Genomic DNA, 26,947 nt, shown 5'->3' with positions numbered 1-26,947 from the left:
GCCATGGCCGTGCATGTGTGCAAGACACACACACACACACACACACACACACACACACACACACACACACACACTAAAGATGTCAAAAAAAAAAAAAAAAAAAGCCCGGTGTCAGAGGCCCCGTGTTGTGACCCACCCACTCGTCCTGTGCATGTCACTCCTTTCTCTGTATCCCAGACAGGGCACACTCTCACACTGTACCATTTCCCACCACTGACCAAGCCTTCTCTCCTCGGCCTGGTGTTGAAATCTGAGCTATTTGCCAGGCCAGCCTAACTGCCTCCACCTCCTCCCCAGCCTCCAGATCCTGGGAATCCCCTGCAAGGAGTGTCTCGGAATGTCTCGGGTTTGCTCGCCGGCGTCCTTTGTCCTCCTCTTGTACTTACTGTTCTCTCTCTTGGGCTGCAGGTATTTGTGACCCCTAGATAATGAACAGCCAGTGAGGTCAGGCTCTGATTTATCTGTGTAGCCCCCAGTGTCTACGGCATAGAGCTGGCAGTTGGCAAGACCCCAAGCACTTGAAGAGAGCTGAAAAATCCATAGCAGAAAGATAAAGCTTCTGTAATTATACCACCGAATCTGTACAGATCCATACCAGCTGCTCACCCCGAGTAAAGACCCCATAGCCACTTGTCTATCTTTCCCTCTCGGAGGCTTTGGAGGGCTCAACCTCTTTCTTTACTTTCCTGTGACCTTGTTACTGCAGTAAGTCGGTGACAGCCCATGAGTTCAGGAAGTTTACCTTCCACACAAGCCATTCAATTGCTCATTACTCTGCGCTGGGCTTAAGACGTAAAGTGGTAATTCAACTATTTCTAGGGGCTTCTGGCCTACAACAGAAACCAGCTCAATAATAAAGAGGCAGGTAAGCAAATGACTGGCATGTAGGCCAGGATGTCGTAGTCCCAGAGGCTGCTGCTTCTTCAGGACAGAGACTGTGACTCCAAGGCTGAGGAACCGTGATGGGGGAGAAAGGTCATTCAGAGTCATCTGCCCCATCCTCTCTGCTGGAAGACTCTCCAGAGACCCTGACATATCTCATGCTTCTATGATATTTCTCTGTCGTGCACCATTGCTACAAAGGACTCTGGTCTGCAGTCACCTTTCCCTCTCGTCAGCCCTGGAAAGGGACACGGAGACTGAAGAAAGTCAAGGCACTGAGAAGCAGTGTCGCATGACACCCCTCATCTCAAGAAGGTGGCAGCATCCTGAACCTACACCAAGGCTGTTTTCCACCTGTTGGGAGGCTGTGGGATACCTGCAGGGGACTGCCTTTTTAGCCCCTCTCAGGGACAAGGCATTATAAGAGGTAGAGGCGGGCCTGACCTTGGGTCTCCCGACATCCTGGCCTACATGCCAATCATTTGCTTACCTGCCTCTTTATTATTGTTAATGCAATATTGCAAACGTGCTTTCCAGGGTTCTGCCTTCTCACTGGGCTGTTAGGGGCAGTCTTAACGGAGGGTTAGAGGACAGCAGTTCAGTGTCTGAGCTGGTTTCATTTGTTTCTTGTGAGGCCTTTGAAATCTGTCACAGAGGAATCTATCACCAAGCGACCACGGCAACCACACAGATTTTACATCACTTCCCATCACCGCGCATAGCCACCCTATTCTGTGAGCTATTGCTGGGGTCCAATTTCAAGAACAGTGAATCGAGTGGTACTTCACTCACAGTACTAACAGACAGGGTGCAGGAAGTACTCAACATCCTGGAATTAGTATGAGAATCAACCATTATTCCACTTGATATTACATTCTTTCCAACTGCCTCTAATCAAAATTGTTCACAAAGACTATGTGACTTGTTCCTCCATTTATGCATAAAAATCACAAATAGTAAAAGGGAAATTTTTTTTTGTTTTGTTTTTTCGAGACAGTTTCTCTGTGTAGCTTTGGGGCCTGTCCTAGAACTCCCTCTGTAGACCAGGCTGGCCTCAAACTCACAGAGATTCGCCTGCCTCTGCCTCCTGAGTACTAGGATTAAAGGTGTGCGCCACCACTGCCTGGCTAAAAGGGAAATTTTAAAGGAACTAATAAGATAGAAAGGGAGGGAAGGAGAGAATGGAATGAAGAAAATCAAGTGTCCATGTGGAAGACTGCTCTGCCTCCTCTGATGGCAGGCAGATCTGCAAAGACCTCACCACAATGAGCCCACCTGAAGGACCCACCTCGCTTTCCCCACCCCTTTAAATGAGGTCACAGCTGGGCCCCTGCCTTATCTCCACAGTGGCCACATCCCAGCACGGGGTGCTGGCTCAGCTCCTAGCTAGCCACAAGGTAGAATTACCTCCTTTCTCAGAGCCCTTAGGAAGATTCCACGGCCCCTCCCAAATCCCCAAATTCTTGGCATGTCCCAGCCCCTTTGAGGAGACTAAAATGCCATGTTTCTCTCATGCCTAGGAAAGAAAGGAGAGGGTACTTTAAAAAGATTAGATTTTTTTTTTTTTAACTAGGGAAAAAACAAAATCTCCTGCTTATTTCGTAAACCTCCCCCGAAATGGTTTGGCAAGCACCTGCTGTTTCGGGCACCAAAACTGATTAAGAGCTAAACCAAGGCATCTATTTCCCCTAACAATAAATCAAAGCCAAAATCAGATACTGATGTGACTCTGTGCCCCTTAAAGGGGCTGCGGACTGGGGTGCACAGCAGGGTCCCGACCCTGAGAGGGTCCACACAAGCAGTGTAGGTCTGACAGCTGTGTCCTCCCTGTAGTGGGGCTGCAGCCCACTACCTTCATGGACCTGCCTCCTAGGGATGCTGAAAAGAAAAGAAATGCAAATATGCTTTCGTCCCTTAGGAGGATGCAGGGGAGGAGGTGGAGAAGGAGGAGCCTGCTGAGAAGCCTGTTCTGAGCAGGCTCTACCTGTAGGCCTGTGCTTTTTGGACTACCTGAGAAGGTGCAGAGCAGGCCTGGGGTTTGAACCTCATACACACTGGGCAAGCACTCTATCACTGAGCTACAATCCCAGCACACTCTCTTCACTTTCCGTTTGGAGACAGGGTCTCAATAACTTGCCCAGGGTATCCTTGAATTCAATCTTTAGCTTAGGAAAGCCTTACTTATATTTACATTCCTTCTGCCCCAGCCTTCTAAGTAGTTGTGATTACAGGCCTGTCCGTCCCACCAGGCCTGGCAAGGTATCTGTCTTTACTGTGAAAGTCCTTTCCTTTACTAGGGACAGTCTATTGCTGTCCTGGATATTGAGATAAGTGGTGCAAAGCTAGCAAACAGCTTGTAGCTAGACAGGTGGCTCACGCCTGTAATCCCAGCACATGGGAGGCAGAGGCATTAGGAACATGAGTTCCAGGCCAGCCTTGGCTACACAGTGATCCCTTGTCTCGAACAAACAAAAATCAGTAAAACTTCTTATAGCCGTGGACATAGCCGGCTATAGACGGGTAGTAGGTTCCACCCTCAAAAGCACCCTTTAGTGGCCTCGCAAGTGAGTGTAGTGGTGGGGACCCGTGGGCACACCGGCAAGACCTGGGGAGTGGGCTCTGCCCTGCATTTGTGCGATCACAGCTAAAGGATAGGAAGTGTTGAGCAGTCACAACGGTAGCTTGTGGCTGGAAGATGAACTGCTTTCATTTCTGGAAAGCGCCCCTCTCAGATTTGGGGACCTGGGAGAGAAACAGAACAATTGGCTCCTGGATCGGAGGAGACAAGCCACTATCACGACAGGCAATGACAAAGCAGCCGTCACCGGGGGCACGGGCTGGGTGTCTGCAGGAGGGTGGAGTGTCCTGTTTACGGCACCATTGGGTATTATCGGCCCATCGCATGCAGCAGCCTCCACAGCTCAGCCACCTGGCGAGGCACCCTGGCACCAGGCCAGACCATTTCACCACGCGGCTGAGCAGTGGCGGATGCTTTGGTTCTTGGGCAACAGCAAATGGAAAAAACAAAACAAAACAGCACACACTAGATAAGAGGCCTTAGGTGCTATCTTCCAGGGCCACTTGGCCCTGTCTCCCAACTGCTATGCCTGTGTGGCTTCAGGGAGAGGGGCTAAGGGAGCAGAGGCCTGGCGGTCAGGCGGTGTCTGCCTAGTAGGGGACTGTCAAGGGAGCCAGCCGCACACACAGAGGACAACGCCTTTAGTAAGTAGGTTTGAGTGCCCGCTAAGCATCAGCTCTCTGATTGTCTCTGCTGATAGGAGAGGAGTAAGACAAGAAGCAGGGTAGAAGAGGGCTGATGCCACTGCCCCGTCAGATAGCCACCACCAGGCACACCCCTGGGGGCTACCCCCCAGCAAAGGTGCTTTCAAAAGGGCCACCAATCCATCTCTACTTCTCCCAAGATCCCTCACTGGAAATCAACTCAAGCCTAACCCCAGCAGAGGAACTCGGAGGAGAAGTGATACTGCTCAGGATGAAAACTACCGACGATGTAGGACACAAGACATTCCTGGTTCTTCTCAGCCTGGCCAAGGTGGGGACCAAGCAATGGGCCAGGAGAAATCAGGCCTGACCGAAGGGTTCTGGCTGGGCATCTGGAGGGACAGGTCCATCATTTCACCGTCTTACAGGCCATGTAGGAGGCAGAAACCTAGGATGCAAAGATGCTCTTCCTTACACCGCCACCAGCATGTGCCTAGCCTTCCTAGGACACTCCTAAAACGAAAGCCAGACATAATGAGACTTTACACCCAGCCAAAACTCGACAACTGGCTGGTTCAACAAACAAGGTCTGAGTCATTTTCTCATGGCATCAGGCTTTGGAAATCTCTTTTCACTAGCCTTCTCTCCTGCCCTCTTCAAAGAGAAAAGAGCCCTAATCGTAACAAAAGCTACAAATACGTTATGGGAAATAAGAAAATGCAGATGAAGCCGGGCGGTGGTGGCGCACGCCTTTAATCCCAGCACTCGGGAGGCAGAGCCAGGCGGATCTCTGTGAGTTCGAGGCCAGCTTGGACTACCAAGTGAGTTCCAGGAAAGGCGCAAAGCTACACAGAGAAACCCTGTCTCAAAAAACCGAGAGAAAAAAAAAAAAAATGCAGATGAGTGAAAACCCTAAACTAAAAGCCATACATGCCCCACCCAGAGATCACCACAGTGCTACATATATCCTCGGTTTTCTCCATGCACACATGCATGCTTGTTGTTTATTTTTGTTTTTCAATCAATGATCTTCACTTGGGGATGAGAAGCACGCAGGGCCAGGGCAGTATGGCGGAAGACAGAGGGGTCCTGCCCTGCCCTGTCCACTCTGGTGCAGCACTTGAGAAACTGGGAGAACAAAACACAACAGGGTCTCAGACTTTCTAAACACTTCCCCAAGGACAGATTTGTGGTACGTAGGAGAAGGTCCTCCAAGCAGCCTCACGGGGATTGTCTTTCCATTTCTGGACATGTGCTGGGCTTTGACAGGCATAGGCAGCCTCACGAGCTCCCTCTGGTTAGGGGCCTCGTCACTGCTTAGCTCAGGGACACGTGGGTTTTGGAGGGAAGTTGTGGTAAAACTGAAACCCCCAATATGACTGTAGGGGGGTTAGAAGACCTCCATGGAAAGCCCATGGAGACCCCATCCATCCCGGCTGGCTACGTTAAATCTGGAGCTTTGAGCGGGTTTCCTTTGTTCTTTTTTCCAGCACTGAAACTTGACCTCAAGGAAGCACTCTGTCTCTCAACTATAATCCCAATCCTGACTAACATTTCTTTCAACACTAAATCACAGCTAACGGTCAATTTTCACAGGGAGAAGGGACTCAAAAGAACTAGACAGGAGGGGGAAACGTTGTTTCCCCTACCAAGATTTTATCCAGAAAAGAGAAATGGTTTTTGTGTACACACGAAGCACTTCTCAGCCAAGCTCTCCATCAATCACTGTGACTCCATATTTAAACGTACAACACAAGAAAGAACCAGTGAAACCATTTCTGGCTTCATGTCTGACTTCCCAAAATGTAGACCACATCTGCAGGCAGCTGGAGGACTGGGCCAAGAGAAGCCTTTCGGGAGATGTCACTGTGGGAAAAAAAAAAAAATAAGGACTACACTCTGTGTATCTTCCAGGAGGCAAAGGGTAACCCCAGCGTGCATGCGCCGGCCTCAAAGAAGCAGGCTGCCGGGCCTCTGACATTTGCTTGGTTCTCAAGAAACTGCAGTTAGAAGAAAAGGAAGTAGTGTGAACTTTTCACCCTTTATCTCGATTCTCTGAAGAGGAGTTCTGTAGGACTGTAGCATTCTCAAGACAAAACAAATCACCGGCAGTTACTGATCGAAGCATGTCTTCCTTTAAGATCTAATGGGGGCCTTTGTAAGAAGAACCCACACAGTAGCCTCCTCCCATAAAACAATACTCACCCCATGGCTGTTGGAAAGTAATAGGTTCCTTGGGGACATACAAACTCAAAGGATGGGCAAGCACCTTTTTTCCTTGCTTCACTTCTTATGGTAATGATTTTCATCAAACAGAGAAAAAAAAAAAATCATGACACCCAGTCAGCTTTTAAGTTAGCTTTTAAGGTTAGTGGGGCAAAGGGAGAACCAGACTGGGGAGGTTCATCTATACCGAGGACAACTACGAAACTGCACCCTGGTTTCTGTTCTGATTCTGTGTACCCCACACTCTCATGCATTCCCCTATGGGGCAGAGTCTCCAAGACTTCACAGTGATAGGTATCATCTCACGTTGAAAGGTGAACTCGCAGCTGGGTGGGTGGTGGCTGCAGCGGCGGCGGCGGCGGCGGCGGCGGCGGCGGCGGCGGCGGCGGCGGCGGCGGCGGCGGCGGCGGCGGCGCACACCTTTAATCCCAGCACTCAGGAGGCAGAGCCAGGTGGATCTCTGTGAGTTCAAGGCCAGCCTGGTCTACAGAGTGAGAACTCATTTCTCCAAGGTCAAAGTGCAAAGTGAGGCCCTTTATTTCCCAAATAGAAGGTTTTTCAAAGAAAATTTCCCACACTTGTATCTTAGATTCAACTGTTGAATGACTTCCTGGCTGCCTTGGTTCGGGAAACGCTTGCTAGGAACGAGATGATCCTACCTGGGAACACTGCTTTAGTCACTGAGCACATTGGGTTGGCCAAGGGAAGATGAAGACAATTTAAAAGAGAGACAAGTTCTAGTGAGGAAGGGAGAGCCAAATACAAGGGAAATAAGATTACAGATTATTTTCAAACCATCAAAATCATTTCCGCTTTATGAATAAACCCTTATTCATTTTAACCCTGTCCAATCTGCTTTCTTCCTGGCTTCCAGCAAACTTCTAAATCACACACATTCAAGCAGCTAACATGCAATTTGACAGCCCCATTTTGTCGCCTTCCCCCACAAAATAAAATTATTTTTGCTATTCCTCTTGTTGAATTAGTCATGTCCGTATTCTTTTCAATTCGTGTTAATTCAGAACTGTCTTTATGAAATTCTCGATATACTATCTCTATCATGAAGAGTCAATAGATGCCAAGACTACTAGGCCAAAGGTTGTGGGGAAAAGGATATTTACACAATGCCAAAGTGTCCCCCCAGAAATCCCTTAAGAGAATGATGTGCTTTCACGGTGGGAAATCTGGTGGTCACCACCAGAAGTGATCAAATTTAGCATGACTAAGCTGGAGGTACAACTCAGTGACACAGCAGATGTGTGTGAAGCCCTGGTGTTCAATCCCCATACCTGTCTTCAATGACAGTATTACTACTAGGAATACTCTGGTAGTATATACATCCTAAAATAACAGTATAAAGACACAACTTTACTCATGAAAAGTTTATTTTTGTTTTGAGACAACATCTCATTATGTTGCCCTGGCTAGCCTAATACATAGATTCACCTGCCCTTGTCTCTTGAGTGCTGGGATTAAAGATGTGTACCGCCATGCTAGGGTCAGATGTTCTTGTAGAAATGCTTAACCTATATCTAAGATATCTGACATCAATCTCTGACCTCCACAAGTGTACACACATGTACATGTGCAAATCATCTCTCTCTCTCTCTCTCTCTCTCTCTCTCTCTCTCTCTCTCTCTCATGTGTATTCAGAGTAGGGGAAAACTCTGGATTGAGAGCCTTTTTAAAAAGATAGAACTGACTAAGATCCTTTGTGCTGAGGATGTAGAAAGAACACTTGCCTAGAATGTGTAAGGCCCTGAGTTCCAACCCCCAGACCAAGATTACAAAGTGAGCCACTAAATGGGAAGTGTGAAAACAGACTAGATACTAAATGATACCCAGTCACAGTTAATTTCCTTAGGCATGATAACATTGTGAAGAAAACCGTCTTTATTCTCAGGAGAAGCTGCTGGAGTAAGGGGAAAAGGACATGGTCATTTCAAAGAGTTCACCCAAAAGACCACGTACAGATGGACACATGTGAGGCTGTCCAGACACACATACACTGATGGACACATGTGAGGGTCTGTCTAGACACACATACACTGATGGACACATGTGAGGGTCTGTCTAGACACACATACACTGATAGACACATGTGAAGGTCTGTCTAGACACACATACACTGATGGACACATGTGAGGGTCTGTCTAGACACACATACACTGATGGACACATGTGAGGGTCTGTCTAGACACACATACACTGATGGACACATGTGAGGGTCTGTCTAGACACATATACACTGATGGACACAGGAGAACAGACAGGCTTGGACAACTTGGTCCATATATCTAATGATAGTTCCAGGCTAGCCAGGGCTACATAGTGAGACTCTGTCCTAAAAAAAAAAAAAAAAAAAAAAGGAGGGGTGGGGGGAGCTGGAGAGATGGCTCAGTGGTTAAGAGCACTGACTGCTCTTCCAGAGGACCTGAGTTCAATTCCCAGCACCCACATGGCAACTCATAACTGTGTGTAACTCCAGTTCCAGGAGACCCAACACCCTCATACAGATATATATGCAGGCAAAACACTAATGCAGCCAGGCGGTGGTGGCGCACACCTTTAATCCCAGTACCTGGGAGGCAGAGCCAGGCGGATCTCTGTGAGTTTGAGGCCAGCCTGGTCTACAGAGTGAGATCCAGGACAGGCACCAAAACTACACAGTTTTAACCCTGTCTCGAAAAACAAAAAACAAAACAAAAAACACCAATGCAAATGAAATAAAAGTAAAATATTAAAAAAGAAAAGATAAGTTTAGCTGGAGAGTCTAATTTGACAATGGGAAGAACTAACGCAGTCCGCAGCACTGAATGAGCGAGATTGTAAATGATCTGTATGGTCTGTCCCTGAAAAAAGGAAGAGACCATTACAGGTTCCTGACTCAATATCTGCCCTTGAGGGCAGAAGGTTGCAACTCCTAAAGGGTAGAGAGGAGAGGACTGCTGACCGACGCAGCTAAAGTGGAAAGTCAGAACACGCAGTATCATCTAGGGCACAAGAGAAGAAATGACCAAGTCAACGGTAAATACGCCTCACCGAGGCAGCTGAGACAGCTGTGTTGTAGGCTCCCACATGTCCCTGCCCACCTCCTCCCAAGCAGGAAAATATAAATAGTGCTCAATTTACCTGTGGCTGGCCACACCAGAAAGCCTGGTCACATGGCTGGGCAAGCTGCAGTAACCACCAAGCATACTCAGGAGCACGGAGGGCACACAGGTTACTGGCTTGCTACACTTCACTAGCTTGGACTCTGTCAGGATCCGCTGCTCTTAACTTTGGTTTTCATCCTGCTCTGGGCTGGGCTAGGGACACTTACAAGGGACAAAGGCTCAGTTAGGTTCCTCAGAGCCAAGAATGTCAGTCACCGAATCTGCTCTGCCTCATCCGTGAAAACCTGTGTGAAGGGTTTGGGGATGCAGCTCAGTAGTAGAGCATCTGCCCAGCATGTCTGAGGCCCTGGGTTCAATTCCCAACACTGTCAAAAACAACTGTGAACTACCTTGTCCCACTTGCAGACAGTCCGGTCATCTCTTCACTCCAGCTCTATTTCACGTCCCCAGCTTCACAGGGGAGACACCACAAGACTTCTACATCCGACCCAGTGAATCCCTTACCTGGGCCCTGACCTTCTGGAACTGAACTGGAAATAAATGGCAAATGACCGCGCTGTGCCTGGGCTGTGGAAAAACCCCAAAGTGTGCTGGGAGACATTCCAGGGCAGCCCCTGCTCTGAAGTCCTGGTCTTGCCCTCCAGTTGTTCAGATTTCCTAAGAGAGGCGCAAAGGTTAGGCAGTGCCTCCAGGGTAAGCCCGCCTGAAAAGCAAGGCTGGATGGATGTTTAGAGCCCAGACCACAGCAGGGAGGAGAAGAAAGCAGCCAAGAGCTTGTTCCCGGGTCACCTCTCCACAGGCAGCTCCAGAGGCAGAGGGTGAGGCAACACACATTATAGGGAGGTGACAAACCAGATCTTCTCCCGCAAGCTGCTTCATGGTAATGTCACCTTCTATAAGAGAAGGCTCGTCTTACTGATACAGAAGGCTAACTGGATCCAGGGAAACAGTATGGGATTCATCACCCATATGTCCTATCCCAGCTTCTGAGACCCAGAAGGCAAGCTCAGTTAGCCTTTTTTTAAGCAGACAGCTCTGTTATCTGCACAGTGGCTCCCACACAGACATCGAAACTCCAGACAGCCCCCTAGGAATTGGGGGTAGCCTCATTTCATCCTCCTCCTCCTTGCTGGTTGTCAACCGCCCATCAGTTATTTTGGGTCAGGACAGAGCCAGAACAGTGGAAGATACAGGCAGATATACAAAGCGGGTCACGGAGGGAGTCCATATAACTTGATCACTTCCTAAGGACAAGCGGCGGCACTCACATAGTAAATGCCCACAGGTCTACTTCACATAGCTGGCTGGGCCATGAAGTAATCCTTTAAGGACAGCTTAATTACAGCCAGCGACAGCAAGCACCTCAGATAAAAGATGTACACCAAAACTGAAGATTTCCAGAAAACTGCCTTTTTAAAAAAGATTTACTTTTATTTATTTATTTTTTAAATTTATTTATTATGTATATACAGAAGAGGATGCCAGATCTCATTACAGATGGTTGTGAGCCACCATGTGGGTGCTGGGAATTAAACTCAGGACCTCTGGAAGGGAAGTCGGTGCTCTTAACCTCTGAGCCATCTCTCCAGCCCCTTACTTTTATTTTTAACTATGGGTGTACTTGTGAGTCTGTGTGTGGGTTTGTGCATGTGCATACAGGTGCCTGTAGAAGCCAGAAGAGAGTGTTGGGTCCCCCGGAACTGGAGCTACAGGTGGTTGAGAGCTACCCAATGTGAGCACTGGGAACTGAATTTGGATCTTCTATAAGAGCGGCAAGTGCTCTTCACCCCTGAGCCATCTGTCCAGTCACAGAAAACTGCCCCACCCCCACCAGGTTACACAGTAGAGTAGGGATAAATGTGGTGACACAGATCTGCAATCCCAGCAATCAGAGGGCAGAGGCAGGAGGATTGCAAACTCTACAATAGCCTGGGCTACACAGTAAGAATCTGGCTCAACTGACCAAAATAAGTAGAATAGGGTTCACTCATTCCCTGCAGCATAAACAAAACCACAAGAATGGCTGAATGCCCTTAGGGAGCACAGCCAGAGAGCTGAAGTGGTTTGATGTGAGAGGAAAGGGTGGGATACAGCAAGGGCTGTCTGTTCCTCTAACCTTGCTTAGTAATCCCAGGCCCAGCCTCCTTGGGCCTGGGGTTAAGGGAAAGCTAGACCAAAGGGTACTTCCTTTAGAGTAAGCTATAACTCCTGTCCCACTTGGTACAATGTCCTGCATTAAACCACACAAACTCCCCTGAGGCCTACCATATTCACAAGGCAGAGGGTACAATAACTACCTAGCATATGTCACAGAAAAAGCCATGTGGCCCGGGCCCATACCCTGGCACCACTTTCTGAGCCAAACTCACTGATTTGCCCCTCTGTCCTCTCCTATATAAATGTGCAGTAGTGTTACTGCATGGCTGTGGCACGGATGTGCCTTCTAATTCCCAGTATTTTAAGAAGTGAAGAGCTAGGTGATGAGCAGAGGAGAGTGGAAGAATGCTTCATCTTCCAGAGAGGAGGCATGTTCCTCCAGAAGACACTGGACATGCAGAGCAAGCTCAGCGTGGGATCGCATCTGTAACAGCACGCTGGGGCAACATGGAGCAAGGGCCGCACTTGCAAACACAGAAACTGGCCCCCAGTCGGTTCCCAGGTCTGATACCAATCTATCCAATTGGGGAGGGGCAAGCTGCAGGCTCCTGAAAGGCAATCTAAGACAGAGGCAAAACCCTGACTTCACCCCAACATGGTATGTGAACTCAAAACAGGTCCATAACTTCTTGGGAATCAACTGTTCCATCTGTTAGGTGGGGAGAATAAGAGACATTACAAGCATGTAGAAGCAACCTGATAGTCAGATTAGTCTAGTATTTATTGGTTAAGTGTTTCTTTGGAAATGATTTAAAACTGATTGTTCAAGAACAAGCATACGGAGCCGGGCGGTGGTGGTGCACACCTTTAATCCCAGCACTCCGGAGGCAGAGGCAGGCAGATGATCTCTGAGTTTGAGGCCAGCCTGGTCTACAGAGCGAGTTCCAGGACAGCCAGGACTACACAGAGAAACCCTGTCTCAAAATAACAAAAATAAAAAGAATAAGTACACAGGATACATACATAATCTTTACCTAGATCTGCCTATTAACACACATGCCAATTGCTTTACTGACAGCTTGCTGTCACATGCATTTTACACATGCTCACATACTTTCCAACACTCATACTTGACACCCACAGGTTTGCTCAAAATGTGCGTGCGCATGCACGCGTGTGCGCGCGTGCGCGCGCACACACACACACACACACACACACACGAGAGAGAGAGAGAGAGAGAGAGAGAGAGAGAGAGAGAGAGAGAGAGAGAGAGAGAGAGAGAGAGTTTTATTCCTTGAAAGGAATAGGCAACTATGACAAAATGGGATTTGGCAATTAAGAGACAGCAAAAGGTTTTGTCATCTGGTGAGGGTTTGTGGACGCCTGCTCCTTTCCCTGCAAATGGCAGCATTTAAATGTCCACTGTTTTACATGGACAGTGACCACACAGTTCAGACAAGTTCCATAAAGTGATACAAAGTCAGTTTCTATTCCTCCCTGTGTTACGGTGTATATGCACTTGTGTGTGTGCGTGTGTGTGTGCACATATATGTACACATGGAGGCCAAAGTCTTCCTCAATTGCTCCTCTACTATATTTTAAATTGTTGTTTTCTTTGGGGAGGACAGGTTCTTACTATGTAGCCTTGGCTGGCCTGCAACTCAGAGACTTGCCTTCCTCTGCCTCTTGGGTGCTGGGATTAAAATCATGTCCTACCACACCGAAACTTAACTTCTTAAATTATTATTTGTCTGTATGATATGCGTGGGGATACAGGGAAGTGCATGCCACAGTGTGCATGTGGAGGTCAGAGGCCAACCTTCAGGAGTCAGTTCTCGCCTTCAACAATGGGATCGAGGGACTGAGGTCAGGGCATCAAGCTTCTGAAGTAAGTGTTTTTAACCAACCGAGCCATCCTACCAGCTCTATCTCATTTTTGAGACATGGTCTCTCACTGAACCTGGAGCTCACAAATTCAGCTCGGCTGGCCAGCCTAGGAGCCCAGAGGTCTAGCTATCTCCACACCCCCAGTGCTGGAGTTAATGTGCACCACTGAACTGCACTTTTCCATGGCTGCTGAGATCTGAACCGGGTCCTCAGGCTCGGGCAACAAGCACTTTACCAATGACGCCATTTCCTAGCCCTTCCTCCTTTTTTGGTTTTTTACTTAAAGACACAAAACTTACAAAACAAACAACAAGAAAGCATTATATAAATGGAAACAACTTTATTATACAGAAGTGTTTTTAGAATACTTGCTGACTAAGATTTTTACCTTACAAGGTTGTGCAGTAACTGGAAAGGAAAGACGACACACAAGCATACACACATTAGGACATGAAATAGTTCTATAGAGAGGAAAGTCATCTTGTAGAGGGGCGAGTTAACTCCAAGAAGCCGGCCAGGCAATGCTTCCTGGATGGAGCTTTTTCTCCTAGAGTTCAAGCCTCCACTGGGCCCCTACGGGATGCTATTAAATATCACAAGGACCCCACTCCTAGCTAACCAAAAGTAAGATGAGGGACGTGCTTAGGCAGATTATGGAAAGGCTTCTTTCCCATCAGGAATGTGGGAGTGGTGGTGCCAGGGGCTACCCTACATGGAGGACTAAGTTGTTTTCATGGCAGAAAGCCACCCGTGCCCACCCCCTTCCACAGGAAGCACCATCCACATTTCACAGTGACACGTAAAAGAGACACCGTCTCTCATAAGCACGTGCCATCGAGACATATCTCCCTCATACGATTCCAGATCAGTACCCACAACTATGACTCCACAGAGGCAGGAACATCAGTCTGCCCCCAGCTTCCCTCCTGTCCCTGGTGAGCTACTCATTCCGGATGGCAATTGCCAATCTCCAAATAGCCAGAAACACTCAAAAGTCACCACCATGTCACACACGCAGTGCTGCGCTGGCCACCATCTTCCCATTATCCACCAGTCTACAGCTCACAGGACAAGTTCAAGGTGTGGAAAACCCACTGTGTGAGCACCCCGGGAGGCTCAAGGAATAGACTTATCTTTGCAACCGATTTCCAGTTCTCTCCTTAATCCGTTTATCGGGTGCACTTGGAGCCTGGAATAAGATATACAAACCAAAGGGAACAAAAGCTGGAGATGAGCGAGGCGGTGGGGATGCCATGCCGGGATCAAGTTCACGACACACTTCCATGTGTGGGAAGAGACCCTTGCTTAATCAAGCAAAAGGGCTTTGTCAATCACATGGTTGTGGGCAAGTTATTTCTTTTTCTGGGTCTCAGTTTCCCAGTCTGCAAAAACAAGGAAATGCCACCCTCCCTGGCAGGACACAGGGAAAGTAAATGTAAAACATCTGAGTGCCAATTATGAGCAGCAAGAGAGACAAACAAATGAATACTGTCAAAACAAAGCTATTTATGTCTCAAGTTCTCTGAACAATACAGGTGAACTGGGGGCTTTCAGATTTGGAATTCTCAGGCTCTTACTATGGAAACAGCCCTTTATTACTTTTGTTGTTGTTGTTGTGAATACAGGACGACTCACGTGACAGCTCCATGTGCTTCCCTCAGGTTAAGGGGTACTTGTCCCCACGGACGTGGCTCCCACAGCCCTCTCCTCCCCTCTCCATCCACGCTACTCTGTATTTAGTATAAAAGACCTCTGGTTGCATCCTCTCTGTCATCTGTACCACCCACCAGCTCCCCACCTCCCAGGGCCTATGTGATATCTGATGGGCATGCGTTGAACAGATGCTCCCCGATCCCGGGACAGCATGACAGGTTTCTGCGAGCCTACAGCTGTGGGGCAGGGAATGCATGCACGTGTTATCCACAGTGGTTCTCTCAAAGCCACGTGGACGATCAAACAGGCTCAGGAAACTCTAAAGTGGAGGGAGTGTGGAGGAGGGCAGAGGGAGGAAGGGGAAGAAGAGGAGAAAGAGGAGGGAGGAAGGAAGAGGGAGGAAGGGAAAAGAGCTGACTGCTCTCCTGATCACATGTTCACTCTGTTCAAAGTCACACCCAGCTGGGCAGGTTCATTAAACCACTTTGTCTATGGCGACCAACAGTTGGCTACAGAGAAACAGACTGGATAACAGTCTAAATGTCTAGGGTTTAGACAATGGTCATGAACACCTCTCTCCTGCATTTCTCCACTTCAGCAGGTGAAGGGAAGGAACAGCAATACCTGATGTTATGGGATGCTGCCTGGCATGGAGGAGGGGGCTTTCAACCTGATCATACTTGGGAAAGCCAACCTAAGGTCCACTGGTAGTTCTGTTGCCTGGCCTAAAAAGGCATCCACTAATTTTGTAATCCTGCTTTTCCTTACTGTACAGTAGAGCAATACCAAAAAATTGGTCCTAGTCTGTCTGGCATGAAAGACACTGGGCACTCCTCTCAGTCTCCTTAACCTATCAACCACGCCTCCTTCTAAGCCAAAAGCCAGGTAGTTCAGACTTTAAACAAACCTATAACAGAATCCTACACTTTGTCTTTTTCCATGATTTGCCCCCCTAGTTTTAAGTATGTTAGGAAAAGAACCTACAGGCCTAGACCTCCATGGAAATGCGACATCTCTGCTACCAGCTGGGCTTGAAGCCCAAAAGCCAGGATGAAAAGGGGACCAATGATTTAGAGAACACAGCTGCTTTGTGGAGTGGGCAGGTTGTCCTGCAAGTGAGCCTGGAGAGGTGCGAACGAGGGGGAACGGTGTACGGGGACTAAAAGTGGGAAAGGCCATTACAAGTGAGCCTGGAGGAGGTGTGACTCCCTTCTCCACTCCACTGCCTTTCCAGCAACTCAATCCAACAAGTATTTATTGAGCATGACACTCCCCATCTGCCCTGGCTCTCCCTCGGCAGAAGCACTCAAATCTGTTCAAGCTGTGGGGTGAGTTCCACTGTACTTGAACTGGAAACACGAGGTATCTACTTCTGAAAAAGGCATGCACACAATTTACAGGATGGGGCAGAAGGGACTACGGAGATCTGAGAACACTGCTGAGCCGACAAGACTACAGCAATGGCACGTTGTGTGTGTGTGTGTGTGTGTGTGTGTGTGTGTGTACAGTGACGGGGACAGAACCCAAAGCTTGGCACTGCTAAGCACATGCTCTACCACTATGCTACATCCTAGACTCTAAAAAATGTCACTTTTGAAAGAGAAAGGAGAGAAGACAATAGAAACCTAATTTAACTTTAGGGAAAATACATTGGCCAATTTCAAAGAAAAGAAAGAAAGAAAATCTATTCAAAAGCTGGTAGGTCTATAATTAGCCTTACCACATACTGAATATTCCTTCATTCTGCACCTTCTCCAGCTTGCATTTATAATTCATTTGCTTGTGGATGCGCTAGCACCTGCTTTTAGAGCTGTGTGTCGAATCCCACCTTTGGTCTCAACACTTCAATGCTGGCCTGAAGGTTGTCACTTCAGATCATAGGAGAAGGGATTCAGGTGGCCGAGCTGGTGATACACTATCTGTGCCTTAGCAAGATGGTTCCCTGGGAAAAGCTGCCTGCCATTAGCAGATAGGGAGCTATGGTCAGAGGGGAGGCACCCTAAACTTACAACTTTGCTCTGGCCAATACTGTCCACCATTTAAGATGACACATTCTGGCAGCCTCCAATAGAATGCACCCCCAACTCTTAATCATGATCCAAATGCATGAGAGCAATCAAATCCCTCAGAAGACTCTTCCCAGGCCTCCACACACACCCCTTTTAATAGGGAGCTGGAGGCATAAACTGCTAATGTGCAGGCGGGTGAAGCCTAAGGCACCCCATCCCCCTTCCCCAGTGTCAGCTGTCTAAGGGCTCAAGAGCAAACCCACAGACCTGTGTGCCTGAACATGGCAGGGTAAGTGTCTGTACATGGCCAAGGCTTCAGCTCCAGCTTCCCTAGGGCTGGACTTGCAGTTTTCCTATTATGAAATACTCTGATAGTGCTCTTTTAAGTTCATTTAAGCTGCTCTTGATTGGCTGGGGTACTCCCACACAGGAAAGTCAACTGCAGCTTACTCAGCCCGAAGGATAACCATTTAAATGACTCCGAAGCTAGGTATTCAACTTGGTTGTGACTCTAGGGAGAGAGCAACGTGCTAGAAAGCTAGGATGTCCAGTGGGCACTGTGAGCTGGAAGGCTTCATGTTCACAGGCAGCTGTGCCCAAGAATGACAGCCGTCTGGAGCCCCACATGGAGGAGGAACTGGAGCACAGATAATTCATGGACCTCAAATAGCATCCTCAACTCTTCCCTTTCCGAGACCAGGATTTGTTTTGGACCTAACCATGTGAATAGATTTGGCTAGTGTTTGGTTAATTCCTACTCTGCAAACCAAATAATGGAATCTCTGTGAGGCTGTAACTCAGGCAGAGCAGAAAGCTGAGAGTCCCTACTCTTGGCTTCTACTCCCTGTTCTACAGGGAAGAACAAATTCTGTAGCAGAAGAGGGCAGAAGTGATTATGCCAACAAGACATTGTCCACACTCCTTAAATTAACTTACTGCTGGGCATCGGCGGTAGTTAATTGTGACTACCACCTTGTCGGGGTCTAGAGTCATGGAAGAGACAAGCCTTTGGGTGTGATTCTGAGGGACTGTCTGTATTAAGTGAATTAAGATGGAAGACCTACCCTAAATGTGGGTGGCACCATCCCATGGACTGCCCAAAAAGACACTGAGCTGAGTGCCAACGTTTTTCTCTCTCTGCTTCCTGAGTGCAGATGTAATATAAGTCTCGAGCCCCTTCTCCATGCTTCCCTGTCCTGATGGACTGCATCCTTGGACTATGAGCCAAAATAAACTCTTCCTTCCTTTTCGGTCAGGTATTTAGTCCTAGCAACAGGACAAGGAACAAATACACAGTATCCCCAGGTTTACCTCGCCAGCCTTCAGAAGGGCTGCACACTGCCTATGGGACAAGAGCAAGACCAGGTAAGTCCAGGCAGGACCCGAGCCAGTGTCAAGCAGTGCTCGATACATTTGACAGTACCTATAAAAACTCCAAAATCAGACCTGGAAGAGGATGTCACGGCGCGAGGTCTGAATCCTTTAGCTGGTAAGAACCTAGAGGCCGCTGTTAAATTCTAAACAGTTCTACTAAGATGGAGGGATAGCGTGGGCCCATGTGACTCAGGACACACTGACTTCAGCAGAGAAGGCAGGCAGGGCAGCAGAGGTCTCCTGGCTCTTAATAGCCCATCAACCGTGTTGACAACACTCGAATCCACATCACTATGAAAATTTTGTAACCCTGCCTCATGTTTCCTAGAGATCCCTATCTGGAACCAGAGAGAACAATATCCACTAACCACCACACCCCCACAATGTTCTCACTCCTCTTCTACTGGCCTCTTAACTGTGTTATATAAGAATTTCTCACACTATCTAACACTGTGCCATCCAAAAAAACCAACCAAACAAACAAACAAAAAACCAACCAAACAACAACAAACCTAAGAACACATGGACCCACACTCCTTTGCGTACCCAAAAGATAGGCAATCATCATAGCTAATGACATTCTAGAAACCGGAGACTTCTGACTTCAAGAAAGTCATCACTACTGATAATTATCTAAGGGTCAGACACTTCAGAAATGCACTTTTTACTGGCTGTGACTGGGCTGGGCAAAGCTATGGAAGGACATCAGTTAGCTGTGTCAGGCTAGGAAAAGCCTGAGGGTTTAATGCTTCCCAAATAGAAGCTGTCTCAATCGCAGGTTACAGACAGACAATTGTGGCTCTGTAAGGATTCTAACTGTACCCCCAAGCTTTATTATACCAAGATGACTCCTTGGCAGAGAAAGTTCCAACTCTATTTTAATCTTCCAGCTGTTTGTGGCACCACAGGCCACAAGGACACAGGCTGAAGAGCACCCTCTCCCAGGACCTCTAATATACAATCTCTTTGATATGGCTTCATACCCATCTAAACATCCATCCTCCAAGGGCTAAGTTTTCAAAACAATGCAAGGAAAGGCATTAAATAATTAGCACTGACATCCCTAATAACAGTGACACCTTATATTCAGGAAATAGCCACTCAAGAGAACACTCCCTATGTCCCTCTGGGGAATTTGGTATTTTAGGGCAACCATGACTACTACCAGCTAGCTCTCAATGACCTGTTCAGAAAACTATAAGGTAATGAGAAAAATTCAATACAGGAGATAGTCCTCAAGTGACGTCTATATAATTTTAAAAATATGTTCTCTGCAGTTTGAGTTGTTAGGTTGAGGGTAGGGGGCCATAAGGAAAGAGGGGGAGCAAATTTGCTTAACAGTTAAGCTTTTATGTAAATTCAAATGAGCTCTGTCCACTGAACACATGTCACCTGACAACCGTGGGGGTGGGAATCTGTATTCACAAGTGCTGGCCTGTCACAAAGCCTGAGAACTGACTAGAAACAGATGGTTCCTTTCCCCCTAAAATATGAGTAGGGGTACAGGATTGTTCCCGTCCTCTAACCTTAGGGTGTTCTGAGGATGTGTACATTACACACTCTTGAAACTGATTTTTACATTGGTGTAAGAGTCAAGCGTACAGTTCGGAACAAGGATAGATGAACTTTTTGTACAATGGCTCAACTCTGCCACTGACAGCATGAAAACAAGATATAGCTAATGTCTAAGGAGTGTGGCTGTGTTCCAATAAAACTTTATTTACAAAAACAGGCTCAGGGCCAGATATAACCTACAGGCTATAATTACCAACCCCTGGTTTAAGAAAGTTCTGGTGGAGTATGGTGGTTCCCAGGCAGCATCTGGTTTCCCAGGTTGGCTGGAGAAATAATTAGCAAAGTTTAATTAAATGTTATCTTCATGGGCTGGGAGATGTGGCTCTGTGGTAGTGTTTGTGTAGCATGCACAAAGCCCCGGGCTCAATCCTTAGCACCACAAAACTACTGTTTCCATTCTAGGGATATGGAGACTGAAAATTCTCCATAGGTATAGGATAAGACCCAGAAAATTCACTTCCTACTCCTGTTATATATTTGTCATCATTGGCTCTGGAAGAACACAAAAGTTAGCAGCCTCAAATTGGCTTCAGACACAAAGGAGAATTTAATTCAAGGGACAATTGTGGTAAGAAATGTATCCAGGGTTTCAATTACCCACCAGTGGCTCTTAGCTCTCTTAGAGCTGGCCCTCATTTTTCTCTTAGCTCTTCCAGCTCCAGCTCATAAAAATGAAGCCATTCCTCGCTTTATGAAGACACCCCTTCTGGATGAATGGTCACAGAAGGTAAACCCACTCTTTGCACCATAACCCTTTATATAAGGCCTAATCTGTCTTGTCAGGAACCCAGCAGGGCGTGCGGTGAGAGATAACTGCACAGGCAGAGTATTACATCATTTGGGATGGGAAACAGAAACAGTGACGACACTTAATTGTTCCTGAAACCCGGTCCCGGCTTGCAGGCCTTTTTAAACTGTTGTGTTTCCGAGCTCTGTTTAGAAAGCTCCTTTTAAAAGATGACAGAATAAAAACGCAAGAGGCCCTGAAATTCTGACACCCACAGCACTGGTTTCAGACCAGTCAGGGTTTGCTCTTGGAAGCCTAAAAGGCAGTGGGCTCTCCCCAACAGTGCTCTTACAGTAGTTCAGTGCAGAGCACAGCAGTAACAGGCCCAGCGGCGGCGGCAGCGGCGGCAGCAGCAGCAGCGCACACTTTTCACAGCATCTTTCATGTGCCAGGCACTCCTCTAAGAGCTTCATGAACTCATTTAGTTCTTAGGATATAGATATTGTTGTCCACAGAAGAAAGGGAGTCCAGAAACTTCCTCAAGACTACACCAGCTGGTCAATGAAAGAGCCTGTATTCAACTAACCAGACGACTAACATCATTCTTTTCGGGGTCTATGACAGCAAGGAATTTCCATGTTACATGTCCTAATGGCCTAGAGGAAAACACTCCTGTCCCTTCCCAAGGCGTGTAAGGAATAAACGACCTGAAGATACACGAAGGTGAGGCGAACATGCACAGGGCTAATACGCCCCAAGACAAAGACCAGGGGACTCTGCCCTCCTTTAATGCTTGGCCGCAAAAATACCAATGGGCTCAGGCTACTATTTCCTTTCTCCCCTATCTACTGAAAACCTAAAGATAATCCTACCCCATAGGCCAATGTCTATTTAATACCTCTGGGATATTAACAGGTGGAGACACAATGGACCAACTAAATACATAATGCAGGGATCCACTCAATCTTCCCGAAGTCACCTGACAAGTTACACAGCCCTGTCTAGTTTCCTGTTTTCATCAGTGTCTTTAGAGACCCTGCCCCTGCAAAAGGAGCAGGGGTGTGAAGAACCCAAGCATCCAAGCCCACATTCCTCCCCTCTGCCAGCACCCACCGGTGCTTTCCCTTTTCATGCTAGCTCTGTGAGACCCACCAAACAACTGCTCTGAAAATGGTCGCTAAACACTTTCTAACTACTGCACAGACAAGGCTGTTGTCATTCCTACCAAGCGACATGGTTCTGGTGCTTGCTGCTCTAACTGCCCTGGGTCTCAAGGAAGCCCAAACAAAACCAACAGGTTTGTAGTCTTGTGGCTTGCTCTAGAGTTGATGGTAGGCATGAGTCTGTCTGGGCATTGCCTTCTTCTACACCACCAGATTCTACACATACTTTGACTACTTGGTCACCATCTTGCTACCAGATTTGACCAAGTTCTGCGTTCCAGGATGTGATACTAACACATACAGCGAGGTCCAAAGAGACCTCAAAGACCTGATGATGAATCCCATTCCTACCTAGCAAGTCTCTTGTAACAGAATACCTTCAGGAAGGGGCTATGCAACATCCAAGCTTAGTAATCTCCAGAAAGCTTAAGAGTCTGGTTTGGAGAATGTCACACTAAGATGGCAGGGACATAACTTTTGTACATTTGGTACAAACAGGCTTAGGAAGTGTGCAATGATCCTTTCACATCTGGTGTGAATCAAATGCAAACTTCACTTTTAACTTATTGCCAACCTCCTCATGCAAGTAGGTTCCTTTTCCGTTCCAAAGGGCCTGCATTTGTGGGTCCCATCACAGCCTTGAGTGTGCAAGCAAGGTTAAATTTGCTCCACCCTCGTTTCCCCACACCCACCACATCAAGCTGCTATTAAGAAACTGCTTGGGCGCTGTTCAGAAAGTGGGGTATTTGCCACAGCATACTTGATTATAAGCACTCCACTGCCACGTTGGCTGGGAACGCTCAGGACAAAACCACCTTCGGTGTGTGTGTGGGGGGAGAGGTATGGTGCAAACTGTCCAGCTCCGGTACACAAGCACACATGCACAGGATGACTGGAATGAGACAGCCATATTAAGCAGGTCAAAAATACAGGGAACATACAACTTCTGGGCTACACCCGAGAGGAATGTAGAAAATCGGGAACAGAGGTGCGTTTGCACCGCAGTAAAAGCCGTTAAACTAACTTATTCCAACGGGCTGGGCTCAAATCAGCTCCTGGAAGAGGCATAATGGGAAGCGCACGTGAAGTGGTGGAGAAAGGAACTCCAGAGCCATAGAAAGCGACGCTGGGGCCAAACTCAAGCTGGAGAAGTAACACATGGCTCCACCCGGCTCTCTTCCATGCCCCTCCCCCTCCCCGAGCAGGCGTCCAGCGCCCACCGGCTCCCAGTGAAACCCTCGGCTCAGGGCGCCCACAACACTCCTTACACCCATCCCAGCACCTCTCACTCCGCCGGGGCAGACTCTTCGGGCCACTTTTCGGTTACGCCCCCCAAAGCTAGTTTCCATCGGCCAGGTCCCTCCTCTCACCTCCCAGCTCGGACTCCCGACCCCTCCTTCCCGGAGTTGCACCCCACGTTCGCAGCTGCTCGCCTTCGCTCCCTCCGGCCTCGGAACTCTGCGCGCCCCCTTTTCTCTTCCCTCACCTCCCATCCACTTCCTCCTCATACTTCTCCCAGTACTCTCCAGCCCCTAGCCCCAGCACCCGCTCCAGACCCGGCTCACCTGCGCGGCCACCCCCGTCCCGGCGCTGGTGCGGCTGCTGCAGCTGGAAGGGGACCGTAGCCCTGAGTGGCTGCAGCCCGGCCCGGGGGGAGCCAGCGGGCGCCGGTGGAGAGCATCCCCGCCGAAGACCTCCCGCCCCTCCGCGCCCGGGTCCCCAGGAACCTCCGCCTCTGCTGCCCGCTGCGGCCCCGGACATGGCCCACCCGGGTACCTGCTGCCTCTGCCCCAAGGCGAGCCCCACACAGCCCCCAACCCCCGCGGCCGCTACTTATCTGCCCTACGGGCGGGACCGGCCCCCTCGGTCCAGAGTTTCAATTGGCCTATAGAGTTTCAGTACCTCCCCTCAACCAATCTTCGGCGGGGCTCTTCCTATTCCGAGGATGATTGGTCCATGTGCTCAGCCATCAACACAAGACCCCACCCTCCTGCTTTTCTTTTTTTTTCTTTTTTTCTTTTTTTTAACGTCCTTAAGGCTGCCGATTGGTCCTTCTGGTAAAGGGCTGGTTCTCCGGCACCGCCAATGAGAAGGCTCAAAGAGGAGGATCGTCACACCCAGTCCCAGGTAGTATGCAAATATATGCCACGTGATGTCAGGCTGTGCAGGGGGCGGGGCTGGATGTGGGTTGGAATCAAACACTAATGAAATCTTTATATGGGGTAGTGTCAAACTCTAAGCAGTCCTAGAGGGACTGAGAAAAACCTAACTTCAAAAGGCATTACATTTAGTTTAACCTAAAATGTTTTCAATTCTCATGAGATTTCATTGCTGTTGGCAAACTCCAAACTGAGAGTCTATATATTTATACAAGGTTTGCCTATCATTTGCATGAGCTTTGCATTAAATTCGTACATTTAGTGGCTACTTTGCCTCATGTGACACTCACATTTGTCTTTTAAGTTTCCAAGTCCCTTCCTGAGGCTGGTCCAATCTCAATAAAAACAGCTGTCAGCCTGTAAATTAACTTGAGACTTTAAAGGGGAGCTGGGAATTTCCCTTCAGAGCCATCCATTGTAAGTCTACCTAGTAAAACAAAGTGACTGATAAATCTGCCCAAGTTTGATAGTGACTCCATTAGGAAATTTTGGTCTTCCCAGTCCAGTGCTCCTCTGACCTACAAATGAAAGTAAGACCGGATGGTCCCCAAAGAGAATACTTGCAGTTGTGAAAATTATATGATATCATACATGTATATGATGTAATATATATATATATATATATATATATATATATATATATATATGAAGGCATTTGCAGGAGCGAGGAAAAAGCATTAAGATACTATTAAAACTTTTTGCTTCTCAAAAGAACAATAGATTACCCTTGGCATTTTGTTCTATATATGGAAGACACGAAGTCAATCAACCCTGAGTTGTCTGTGAGAAGAGACCATCCAAGTAATTGGATAATTCCCTCTAGATTTATATTTAGTTATGAATTCTAATTTTGACCTTGCTACCGATTTTTCTTTCTATTTCAGTCTTTGCTGAGTTTAGTGTTAAAAGAAAGGCATTCCCCTGGAGCCACACTTACTAATCAGAGACGAGGAAGTAAACTGGGAGTGTGCTATGAGGGTCACTGTGGGATTAAATACTGAAAGCAGATAATACTCAAAATGGGAATTCAAGAGTTGGTTGGATATTAAAATCAGCCTATGAATGCAGAACAAATGGAGACAACAGAACACTCTGTAGGAAGATTTTCTTACAAAGACACTACTTTCATGTTTGAAGGATTCGCTTCAAGATCTGACATACAGATTCTTTACAATTGAAGAAAACTACTCCTTTTCCACAAAGAGGACAAACTTTCAGAATGGAGGTCAGTGGAACAGCACTTGCCTGGCATACTCAAAGCCCTAGGTTTGATTTCTGACATGGGGGAGGGGTGAAAAGAGCAGCTTTTATTCTCAATTTCAATTAGTTCAACATTTCATACACTTAAAAAAAATCCTCACAACTATCTGAAAAGGGAAAAACATAAATTCTTCCATGGTACAAGAAGAAAAACTGAGGTTCAAAGAGTCCTTTTGATTCCTATCTCAGCCCTCTATCAAGTCTTATTCCACAACCATGCCTCACACCCTCACTAATAAAGTCAACACCAAATAGCATTTAATAGTAAATGAATTCCTTTCTCCATGCCAGGTACATATCAAGTACTGTGCACATTACTTCATTTAGGGCTCATGGCTGCAACTGTGAGGTTGCTATTACACTCTCTCTACTGAGTCTTTGGAAAGAAGCATCATGATCATGGTTATTTTGTAGGCTGACCACAGAGCTGAGCCTCACTTGATCTCTATGGTTATAAAACTTTTTCATGAACTTTTTCTCCAACGATATATATCTGGCTAGTGTGCTGACATCCGTCTAGTATTTTACCGCTTTCACATCATCACTTTATTTAATTCTCACAATAGACATGGAATGTAGAAAATGCAAATATGATTGTCTTCACTCTACAAGAGGTTAGTTAGGTCACAGCGGCTGGACTACTTGCCAAAGATCTTTTGGCAGACACAGAACTTACAGTCTAGGTTTTTGACTCCAGCTTCAAATACTTTCCCAACTAACACTCAACTTCCTGACCACTGGAACTGCCTGAGAGGAAAAGGGTGAACTGTGTGGTCTCTTGAATATTTGTCTGATAATGTATACTATTTTAAGACTCCTTGCATGTATGTAGATCCTTAGATAGTCTCAGGCCATGATGAGCGGTTTTTATCGGATGAGTATTTTAAGTGTGTGTTAATGATAAAAGCCTTGGACTGAGGGATTCTGAAATACATTAGGCAAGTGGCTTCCTCTCTCTGTGCAAGAATCACCCCTGATCCATCAACCTTACAGACTTGTCATAAGAATAAATCGACACATTATTTTATAGATGTAATTTTGCCTTGGAGAAAGAAGTTAGCTCAAAGAAACAAGATGTAAACACTTTTCCAAAGCTAAGATACCAGAACTGAGGACCTGGATGGTAGAAAAAGAGTTACTAAACGTGGCACAAATGAAGAGCTGGATCTTATGAGTACAGAAAGCTATGTATGGTCTTTCTTGATAAGTTGCTGGCAAAAGACACTGAAGTTGACCCTAGTTCAAGGCACAGAAGGCAGGCAATGACTATAACTCTCGTCCTCTATTAAGTATCATGCCCAAACAGCTGTCTCTTGCTCACTTCTCTATACCTGATAGCTCCCCCTAGCACGGGCATGATGGCAGGATAAGGTTGGCCCTTGTCTGCTGCTACTAATGAAAGAGCCCACGGTCAAGGCTCCAAAGGGGCTGTGAGATGCTAAGGAGAGATGCTTCCCATTACAAGGCGCCTTCTTGCTTGTTACTGTTTTCATTGTCATCCTTATTAACATCATTGCCAACAATTCCTTCTTCACAGATTTGTTGAAATGACTACTATGTGTCACACTCTGAGCTCATGGAATAGCAAAACTGTTCA

General features: G+C 47.3%; 1 protein-coding gene across 3 annotated transcripts in view; it reads right to left on the bottom strand.

The window, feature by feature from the left end:
- Fam117a (family with sequence similarity 117 member A) overlaps positions 1-23,732 on the bottom strand; it is a 44,593-nt gene extending 20,861 nt beyond the window's left edge. The window contains exon 1 of one of the 3 annotated variants that reach the window (XM_059271588.1): positions 23,497-23,732. In XM_059271588.1, coding sequence (XP_059127571.1) covers positions 23,497-23,692 — 196 coding nt within the window. In that variant the 5' untranslated portion in view covers positions 23,693-23,732. Of the gene's footprint in view, positions 1-386; positions 855-23,496 lie in introns of those variants that run through there. The other 2 variants (XM_059271587.1, XM_059271586.1) reach the window with 2 other exon arrangements.
- Positions 23,733-26,947: the final 3,215 nt, after the last annotated feature.

The sequence above is a fragment of the Peromyscus eremicus genome, chromosome 8a, assembly GCF_949786415.1.
Source record: "Peromyscus eremicus chromosome 8a, PerEre_H2_v1, whole genome shotgun sequence".
Taxonomy (NCBI): domain Eukaryota; kingdom Metazoa; phylum Chordata; class Mammalia; order Rodentia; family Cricetidae; genus Peromyscus; species Peromyscus eremicus.
This window is presented reverse-complemented; position numbering and strand designations above follow the sequence as displayed.